Source organism: Rhinoraja longicauda, chromosome 13 (genome assembly GCF_053455715.1).
Source record: "Rhinoraja longicauda isolate Sanriku21f chromosome 13, sRhiLon1.1, whole genome shotgun sequence".
Classification (NCBI taxonomy): domain Eukaryota; kingdom Metazoa; phylum Chordata; class Chondrichthyes; order Rajiformes; family Arhynchobatidae; genus Rhinoraja; species Rhinoraja longicauda.
Window position 1 is genome coordinate 23115054 of NC_135965.1, and position 10633 is coordinate 23125686.

The 10633-nt window shown below is 43.5% G+C and overlaps 1 protein-coding gene across 3 annotated transcripts; it reads left to right on the forward strand.

Annotated features, from left to right (window-relative positions):
- Nucleotides 1-338: 338 nt before the first annotated feature.
- LOC144599547 (eukaryotic translation initiation factor 5A-1-like) lies at nucleotides 339-10045 on the forward strand. 3 transcript variants are annotated; one of them, XM_078410565.1, is made up of 5 exons: nucleotides 339-376; nucleotides 3646-3831; nucleotides 5208-5312; nucleotides 7758-7889; nucleotides 9743-10045. In XM_078410565.1, exons 2-5 carry the CDS (start codon nucleotides 3670-3672, stop codon nucleotides 9806-9808), a joined length of 465 nt encoding a protein of 154 aa, XP_078266691.1. In that variant the 5' UTR covers nucleotides 339-376; nucleotides 3646-3669; the 3' UTR covers nucleotides 9809-10045. The 3 variants fall into 3 exon arrangements, with proteins under 3 accessions (XP_078266691.1, XP_078266690.1, XP_078266692.1); XM_078410564.1 differs by lacking the exon at nucleotides 339-376 and adding an exon at nucleotides 491-625; XM_078410566.1 differs by lacking the exon at nucleotides 339-376 and adding an exon at nucleotides 699-718.
- Nucleotides 10046-10633: the final 588 nt, after the last annotated feature.

Sequence of the window (10633 nt, forward strand, 5' to 3'; positions counted from 1 at the left end):
CCCTCCCCTCCCCTCCCCATGTCCCTCCTCTCCCCCATGTCCCTCCCCTCCCCATGTCCCTCCCCTCCCCATGTCCCTCCCCTCCCCATGTCCCTCCCCTCCCCCCCATGTCCCTCCCCTCTCCCCCATGTCCCTCCCCTCCCCCCCATGTCCCTCCCCTCCCCCCCATGTCCCTCCCCTCCCCCCATGTCCCTCCCCTCCCCCATGTTCCTCCCCTCCCCTCCCCCATGTCCCTCCCCTCCCCATGTCCCTCCCCTCTCCGTCAGACGTCGGTCACGTGCCGGGGGTGCCCTCTGCTGATTGGGGAGAACCCTCTCCCGCGCAGCGTGAGCGGCCGCGCATGCGTAGCGCCGCCTTCTCTGCCGACCGTTAGCCGGTGAGGCGGCAGCGAGGCCGCGTCGGGGCCGGACTGGGTTTGGACGGGGCCGGGGGGAGGGAGGGAGGTAAGGGGGCGGACGAGCGGGACCCACCGGAGCTGCCGCCTGTCCCGCCACTCCCACCGCCGGCCGTCCACGCCCACGCCGCTTGGAGGGCCGGGATCGGGCGGCTGCATGGTGCTGGCGGCTGCGGCCCCTACGGCGGCGTGGCCCGGCGCGGCGCGGCGCGGGGCGGCGTGCACTTCCGAGTGAGAGGTCGCCGGCCGGCCGGCCTGGCCCTGGGGAGGAGATGGGGGGCGGGGGGTGGGCAATGGGGGAACATGGCGGTGAAAGAGAGGGAGGTAAGGAGGGGAGGTATGGCTTAACTTAGGGGAAGGAAGGTGTAGAGAGTGTGGAGGTTGGGTGAAGGGTGGAGGGGGTGAGCTAAGGATAGGTAAGGGGGGAGAGGGATGGGGTGGGTGGAAGGGGGTATAGGTGATGGGTGAGGAGAGGGTGGAAGGCGGCATGGAGTGAGGGAGGAGAGGAGTTTGATGAGACGTGACTGAGGAAAGAGAAGGTTGAGTCGGGAGAGAATTGGGAAAGGTTGGAGTGGTTGAGGGGCTAAGTGAAATTTGAGAGCGATGGGAATTTCGAAGACAGTTGCAGCGTGAGGGGTGGATGGGGATTCTGGAGGAAATTTCAGAAGTGGAGGATACAAGGAAAGTGGGGGAGGAGGAAAATGGGGACGGGGTCTTGTGGAGAATTGAGGGGATTTGTCTGAAATTTGGGGTGAGGTGGGGTTCAGAGCAGAATGAGACGGGGAGGTTGGAGGAAGTTTGGGGTAATTTGGTAGTGAGGGGAGAATTGGGTGTTATTGAGTGAAGGATAGTTGTGATTTGGGAGTAATGATAGGGAGGTGGCGGTAATTGACACAAGGACAGTGTTGGAGAATATTAAGTGAGGAGGGGGTTTGGCAGATACTGAGAGTGAGGGGTGGGGGTTGGAGGTTGTGGCTAGAAATTACATGGGTTAAACTGGCAGTTGCAGGTCATGTTTTTCCCTGTCCCTCCCCCCTCCTCTTATTCCAAATGCTGAGACATAAATATTTTAGAGCTGTTGTAATGAATGCTGGAAAGCTGATCTGTTTGGGGGTGGGAAATATTGTAAATTTAACATGAAGGTTTACTCTGCTGTTTTTAAATTATTGCAAGCCTGTTTTGCCTTTAATGTTTTGCTAAGAGTAGCTAAGAAGTTATTTGTTTCCAAGGATTTGAGAGCGGTAATGTAAGGATTGAAGATGATCTGAAATGTTCTTGCATTGCAAGTTTTTCTGATCAGAAATGAGCGGGGGAGGGGGGCAGTGGAAGTAGAAACAGCAATAGAAGTTATTTGTGCCCTCTGAAGGCTGGATGTTTGGGGGAGTGGGGGAGAAGCTCATTGGTAATTCTGCTAACAAAGCACAAACAGCAGCACAAAGCCTCGTAACCCCTGGTTTTCAAAAATGTTGACTATATTTGTGTGATTTTAATGCTGTGGATTTTTGCTTCAGCTGCTGGGTATAGATCCCAGCTAGTTGGGATGGTACATGACTTGCAGGTAGCTTTGTGCCGTAGACAAATAGGGCAGGATTTATCTGCTCCCTAACCATATTCCCAGCAAACTGCAAACCCAGACATTCCTGACTCTCAAATGAAGTTGATTGGGTTGATGTTACTGTCTGTTCAGTTTTTGGCTCCCTCTTCAAGTATTCTGTGCCTTAACCCCACTGTTTAGGCATGCCCTTGTCCTCTCCCTTCCCAGTTCCTTAAACAAACTATCACATCTATATTTAGATGGCCATCTTTCCCATGAACCTTAATACTTCCAAACAATCTTAATTGTAACGACTCTTATCAAACCAACATCAAATCCCAAATGGCTTTGACCTGTCACAACATCTGAAAAGGTTGGCCATCATCATAGTCCTCTCATTATTCCATGGAGGTCCTGTTGGGTGGGGTTATACTCGCCTGCTTTGTCTTTCGCTAATGAAAAACCTACGTAGCGTGGATGTGGAAAGGCTGTTTCCAGTAGTAGTCTAGGGCCAGTGGGCACAAACTTAGAATAAAAGGATGTACTTTTTAAATGGAGATGAGGAGAAATTTCTTCAGCCAGAGATTGGTGAATCTGTGGAATTCATTGCCATAGACTGTGGTGGAAGCCAAGTCATTGGATATTTCTAAAGCGGAGATTGATACATTCTCGATTAGTCAGGGCGTCAAAGGAGAATGGGGTTGAGATGGAAAATTAGATTGGGCATGATCGAATGGTGGACCAGACTCGAATCTGCTCGTGGTCAATTTGTAGCCCCAGGAAATTTTCCTGCCTTAATCCAACTGTGGAATAAGTGAACGTCCAGTTTCTTCCATGCTTAAGTGATAAGTAGTTCCATATTTTGTCTCTGGCTATTTCTGACTTGTTGGACTGCTCGTTAAAATGCAAAATGAATAGAAATTTTTTATTTGGACCCCATTCGTAAAATCAGTTCTATTTGCCATTGGCTCCGACATTCTCTGGTTGTTGTAAAATGTGCAGCCAGAGTATCTTAATCTTGTAGGAGTAACTTAGCGGATCAGATGGCATCTATGGAGAACATAGATCGGTGACGTTACAGGTCTGAGGAAGGGTCCCAATCGGAAAAGTCATCTCTCCACATTCTCCAGGGATGTTTCCAAACCTGTTGAGTTACTCCAGTATTTTGTCTATTTTTGTAAACCATCATCTGTAGTTCCTGGTATCTCCAACTTAATCTTGCAGTTATATTTCATCTCAAGATGAGTTTTAGAATAAAAACCAATTATCTCCCCATGTAGCTCAAATCATGCACCCACCACCCACTGTGTGAAAATATTGCCCTTCGCGATGCTATTTGATCTTCCTCTTGCACCTTAAACTTATGTCCCCTAGTTCTTGGTTCACCTACCCCAGGAAAAAAACTGCTTTCACCCTTTCTGTGCCCCTCATGATTTTATACATCTCCACAGGATCAGCCTTCAGCCTCCTGTGCTCCAAAGAATAAAGTCTTAGCCTGCCCTACCTCTCCCTATCTCTCACGCCCTTGAGTCCTTGCAACGTTCTTGTAAATCTTCTGCTTTATTTCCAAATGATTATTCACTAGATATCATGGAACCCTCAAATGCCACCTCGCCACCTAATTTGGATTAGTTACTGTGGCTGAGGTTTAGTGGTTTGGTGGTTTGATTTGATTTATTTTGCCAGTGTTGCCTAATGCATGAATTCCTATCTTTAGTGACTCCACTAAAACACAGGAACTATGGATGACCTGGATTTCACCAGTGGTGATTCTGGAGCATCTACCACCTTTCCAATGCAGTGCTCCTCTCTGCGAAAGAATGGATACGTGCTTCTGAAAGGACGTCCCTGCAGGATTGTTGAAATGTCAACATCCAAGACTGGCAAGCATGGGCATGCTAAGGTTTGTGGCCATCGTGTGGTGCATTACCAGTTAGGTTCTTGTCCCTTTCCCTTTTCCTCTCAGAGTGAATGCCTGAACTGGGGTTTGGTTCCTTGGGACTAGAATTAATTAGTGATTTTATGATGGGACCAAATGTATCTTACTGTAGAGGAACATTGTTGCTCAACTAAATCTCGCTTGCTTTTTATATAGACATTTGACCTGAAGTTTTGATTAATAATTTTACTGTTTTTTGTATCTACTGGAGTATTCATGAATATTAAATTAAAAAAATATATAATATTTGTATTTTGGTGAGAGGTTTGATCACCAATTATTGAATTATTATTATGATTACATTATCATGATTTACTCAGCGTTGAGTTTGGTGAGCAGGTTTGTCAGTTGCTGTGGGGTTTTGTTCCAAAATTTAAACGCTGCTCTGACAGATGAGCCTCATTTAACTTTAATATTACATTTTTTTTAATGTACTGAAGATTCTAGAAATTTGACATACAACAAAGTGCAAAACACATTTGGCAAAGTTATTGACTTGATATGCTCAGTCTATAAATTCACTTCCAGTTATAGCTGTCTTGTGTCCAAAAAGTTTTGGAGATAATGTGGATTAAATTGCCATATTTTTAAGGGGTGGGGTGAGTAAAGGTTTCTTATGCCTTTGACTGGAGCATTAATGTTAAGAGGGTGGTAAATCTGTAGAATTCATTCAGTTTAGTTTATTGTCACATGTACTGAGGTAATGTGAAAAGCTTTTGTTGCATGCTAACCAGTGAGCAGAAAGACAATAACACGATTACAATCGATCCATTTACAGTGTATAGATAATGTTAAGAATTTTAGGAAGTGCTGATGGAAACCCAGAACATATCCGAGGCAGCGATAGATTGGCTATTGAGGGCTTCGAGGGATATAACATTAGAACTAGGATAAGCAATCATCAGTGATGTTATTGAAAGTAAGAAGAAAAGCATGTAGCCTAATAACTTGTTCCTGTTGTATAAAAACTATTTTTTTTTGCACTTTGTTTACATTTGAGTAAAATTTGGATGTACAGGCAAGTTGGCCATTGCTGCTGTTTGCTGAAACCTGATGGGAGGATTTAAATTTTCTGTAGAACGATCCAATAAGATTGAAAGTTTTGCCACGTCGTTATCAATGTTAAAGATTGTCAAATTAAACCCAAAGGTAGTTATAAATGTCCTTTCAAAATTGGCTTACATCCAAAGAGAGTTCCATAATGAAGTGCCAGGAGCCAATTTTGTATACTTATGGAATAAGAAAAACATGTGCATTTTTTTTCACCTTGTAGCTTTTTGGTCCTAAGGCCTCGTAACAAGAGAAAATAGATGTGACTTGTGCGCATTATATCTTCCCAGGTTCACATGGTTGGCCTTGATATATTCACTTCAAAGAAGTATGAAGATATCTGCCCCTCTACCCATAATGTGGATGTTCCCAATGTTAAGAGAATTGATTATCAGGTAAGCTGCTCTGAATAATCAAAGTATTTCACTTATTTGTTGAATAGTATTTGGACACTGTAGGCCAGGTACAGCCTCATTTGCTCCTTGGTTGGCAGCTAGCAAGGCAATTTCACACGGCAATACAGCTGTTTCATAATCACCATATCTAATTCTAGCTCTTCATCCCAAATTGGTTAAGTTACTTGAATTTTAATTCGCAGGCTTGTTGGTGCACAGTAGGATGGGCAAATTTTCAGATTTGGAAGAACTTGATCGTAGAATAGTGCATCACAGGATCAGATCCTCAGCCCATTATGACAGTGTTGAACATGATGTCAATTTAAACTATTCTTCTCTGCTTGCACATGATCCAAATCCCTCCATTCCTAGCTTATCCAAAAGCACTTTAAACTGCACTATCGTATCTGCCTTAATCCCCATACAGTGAATTCCAGGCAATCACTATATATCTCCTTTAAATATTGTCCTCAAAGTTAGTCATGTCCTCTGGTCTTTCACATTTCCATTGAGGAAAAAGTTCGATTTCATGGTCATTAATTTTTTACATGTCTAATATGCAACTGGTTTGGCTTGGCTGGATTTGTGTAATATGAGAAAGGTTAGGGCCAAAGAAACTTCTGGTTTCATTGCAAAACCAAGTGGAATAGTGGCAATAACTAAATTAGAAGTACGTAAAATCATTGGTGTATGTATGCATTTGGTTGGCAGTTTGTCTTTTCCTTGCTGCCAATAACAGTAAAATAGCTATAGGAACATTAACAAATTTTGTTAAAATCGATGCTGCCTGTTCATTCAGAGTTTCTGTCTGCTAAGGCTAGATTCATTTTCGCAGGGTGAGTGCGTTGGTGCTCCTGTTTGGGGATTGGTTGATGAACCAATCTGATGAAGTAATGAATATGCTGTGCATGTTCTTGATCGACACCTCGACCTAAATAGCTTCAGGGGTACCATATTTGACTAAGACTTCCTTTCCATAACATCCTAGAATATACCTGAGGATCTATCCACGCTAATGCATTTCAAGAACTTCAACACTACTTTCCTTTGTCGTGTTGACATGCTCCAAGATATCACTGTTCCCTTCCTTGAGTTTAGTGGCTGCCATGAACCTTTCCATGGTTTATTGGAGGAGAAGTTGCATTTATGATGGAAATGAATTTTGTGGAGAAATCCGAGGTGAAATTATGAAGAGATCATCCAATGAGACTTTATGGGTGGGGCAGAGAAATAAGGGAATTGTTACCATGTGGGATTGAATATTGGAGCAATATAGTTGGTGGGAATTAGATGTGGTTGCAGAGTTGCAAGGGTGGCCAGAGTAGGAGATTTTAGCTTTCCTAATACACTCTGAGACTGCCATACAGTAATGGCTTGGATGGGGTGGAATTTAAGTGTGTTCAGGAAATTTTCCTCATGTAATATGTAGAGTGCCCTACTCGAGAGCAGGCATAGCTTGACCTACTCTTGGGCAATGGGGCAGGGAAATGAATGAGGCATCAGTGAAAGAGTGCTTTGATATCAGTGACCATAGTTCTATTAGTTTTAGAATAGTTGTGAAAAAGGACAACTGGTGGACGTTAAAGTTCTAAATTGGAGCAAGATGAATTTTGGCAGTATTACACATGCGCTTAAAAAAATTGATTGGAGTACATAAGGGGATGTCTGGCAAGTGGGAAGCTTTTTAAAAAAAAAAGATTGCAGGAGCTTTAAAGCTGCATGTTCTCTGCATTTACTGATGAGTGATATCAACCCTGTTAACGTTTAGAGGGATATGGGCCAGTGCAGGAAAATGCAACTAGCAGAGTGGCATCTTGGGCGGCAGAGATGATTTGGGCCAAAGGGTCTGTTTCAGTGCTGTCTTACTCTAAATCGGGTTCTGGTGATCATGTAGGTGGTGCTGTTGAGGATTGGGTAATGGAAGATAGACACAAAATGCTGGAGTAACTCAACGGGACAGGCAACATCTCGGGAGAGAAGGAATGGTTTCCGGTCGAGACTATTCTTCAGACTGATATCTGTGGATTGAATAATGGAGTAGGCAAGATAAGTTAAATGAAACAGTCTTTATATTTGTTACTGTTGAATTCACTTTCTACTTATAGTTTATTGGGTGGCCATGCCCCTCTAGAGTTTAAATGTTGGAATGAAATGGACCTTGTTCTATTGATATCTTCGAGTTAGTTTTGCCTGTAATTTGCTACAATTTGAGTGCCATTGTCTATTAAATTGCTTTCCTATTCTACCAATGATTATTTGTGACTTTGAGAATGGCCATCAGGTTTATCTCGGGTAGATACTGCTTCCCCTGTGCAAGCGATGCCTTTGTGTGCAATGTGTGCGAACTTCTCTGCTGACAATTGTCAATAATTTGTTGTAGATTCCTGAGGCTAATTTCTTAGATTTCAATAGAGGATTTATATTAAGATTTTTTTCCCTCTATAGTTGATTGGAATTACAGATGGCTACCTCTCTCTGATGACGGATAATGGTGAGGTGCGTGAGGATCTTAAGGTGGCAGAAGGTGATTTGGGAAAGGAAATACTACAGAAATTCGAAGCCGGAGAAGATTTAATGGTAAAGTGATCAGCTTGTCAGATAAAGACTTTGAATGTGAAATTTTGAATGTGTACAGTGTTGAGTGCTAATAGCAGAACATCACCATGCTGGGCCATTCACATAACTGAGCATTTAATCAAAACATTAATGAGATCCCTCTGGGAATGTAGTCAAGAGTGTTCAACAGAACAATGAAATTCTTATCTGCAGCAGCATAACAGGCCTGTAAACACAGTACTCAGAGATAACATAAATAAAATAATTCAGTACATTTAAAACTGCAATATTAGTACAAAAAACCTTAAGGTGCTATCAAGACAGTTCATGATTTAGTTAGTGCTTTATAGTGTTCTAGAGCCTGATGGTTGTTGGGATGAAGCTGTTCTTAAACTTGAATCGACTTTTCAGTACACTAACCAAATTTGTTGAACCGAGTAGCACCCTGCTGGTGTGTCTGACAAATATCGTGTGGAGTAACAAATAGTAGTTGTGGGGCAGCATTCATGAAGAGTAGGCAAGTGGAGAGGGGTGAGGACCAAGATCTGTTCATTGTCTTTTAGAATAAGATTCTTAAAAGGGCTTTGCAGAGGGGGTGCAAAAAAGATATTTCCCCAGGCTAGATTTGGGTCACAGTTTCACTATACGGGTAGAAATACAAACAGGTTCTGCATTTAAGAACAGCCTGACCCGCCGAGTTACTCCAGCATTCTATCTTTTTTTGTAAAACAGCATGTTCACTTCCTTGTGTCTTCAAAGTGCAGAGTTGCCCGTTTAGGACTGTGTTGAGAATAGATTTTCTTCACCCAGGGGCTGTTGAATCTTTGGTTCCCTCAACCCAGAAGGGTTATTTCCCTCAGCTCCTGATGATATTGAGTCAGTTTGATAGATTTTGTTTGGATAGTCAAGGAATTGAGAGAATGTAGTGGTGAGGTAAAGGATTAATTGTGGTTTCAACTGAATGATGGAGTAGGCATGAGGAGCCAAATAACTGCCTTCTAACTGAGTCTGAAATGGGCCATTATATTTCAAATGACTGCAGATTAAATACTGCATTAAATATCGGCCCAATCTCTTTAAATTCCCATGTGCATCATTAAGATAGAATATGCTGTTTGTGTCTTTCTAGCTGGTTATTCAACTCATTTTCAAGGCCTCGTTGGCCAGCATGTCCATTACCACATCCTTGCTCCATTTGTTTCCTGCCCAACCTTTGTTACAAGTGCCAAGGTGTGCTCCCTTGATGTCCCTGGCCTCCTGCAGGCTGTCCATTTGCTGTAATCTGATAAGACTGCTGAGAGGTGGTTGGTTCCCACCTGAAGTTGTCTCTGAGGGTAACCCAGTAATGAGGGGTGCTCTGTCATTGGGCAGCTGGTTCAGTGTTTGCATATGGTGAGATACGGGAATGGGTAAGGCTGGGTGATCCCCTCAGGAAAAAAATAGCCTGTTCCTCTCCATAAATCTCAGCATCGATGTTTCCTGAACATCTAGACATCTGACTGGGGATTCTTGCCCCTATTATCCCTTTATTCCAATTGGTGAATGCTTAGTTCTGGACCAGTCAGCCTAACCTGTGATTATACACTTATCTCAATGTGTTTCTCGCTGGCTGTTGTACTCTGACCATTGTGTGCATGGGTGTAGCAGCAACCTTGTTTCTATGCACTGTGAAGTGGCTGAGGATGCTATCCATTTGAAATGCTATTTAGCCATGTGGGCCAGAGTGGATGAGTTGGGCCGAAGGATCTCTCTTCCTGTTGTGTAACTCTGATCCATAAAGATGGGTGGTCTTGCGACGTGAAGAATGTAATGGTGAAGATATAGGTGAACAAAGCTACTTCGTGCCTTGCTGACATATTGTTTGTCCTCCACAGATCACTGTTCAGCACGCCATGAACGAAGAGGCTGCCGTTGCCATCAAGCCCATGGCCAAACAGTAAACTGGCACCGGGAAGCGAGTACTGACCACTCAGGCCAAAATCTTGGATCTAAATTGGATTAATTATTGCCAAAGCAATGGCCTTCACAACATGACCTCATTTCCTTCAAATTATTTTGCAGACGGTGCCGGGCAGACATGCCCTGTCAGCCCTCCCCCCTGTCGTCTCTGCGGGCTGATTGGCATTGTACTAAATCACGGCTGTTGGTGCTCCCAAATAAAAGCTTGATGTAAAGTTTACCCGAGTTGGTCCTCTTTGTTGTAGAGCTGGCCTGTAGAATGAATACACACAGCCACATGCCTTGTGATTGTCTCTGCCCATCCGCCCTGCATCTGAGGATCTTCGCAACATGGGTCGAGTAGCCATGAGCTAGCAAGCAGTATTACCTCGGTTATAGTCCCATTGCTCATTAAGCATTATTTTAAGGCTGTTCATCTTGTAAATCTCCATTATTACAATGCTGATGCTTGTCCTGGATGTATGCCCCAAATGTTTTATGCAGGCATTATAAAAATGCTGATGTGAATCTGGGGACCAGGTGTTGGGTGGGGAGTGAGTGTCATGCTGCGAAATTTCACTTGAGGCCTTTGTCACCAGACTAAGAAAATGAACTAAAATATTTGGTTGCTTATTTTATTGTATTTATCATGCAATTATATTAAAATGAGTGAAGCATTTTCGTGGAACTGGTCTTTGTGAGATGTATTCAATGTTTTTATCAGATTCGGGGTGTATTGTGACCTGTGTGGTTGGAGATTTTATCAATTCCTTGCGTCATGGATAAGTGATAGGAAATGGCAGAGTTTGAAGAAGTCTTCTCATTAT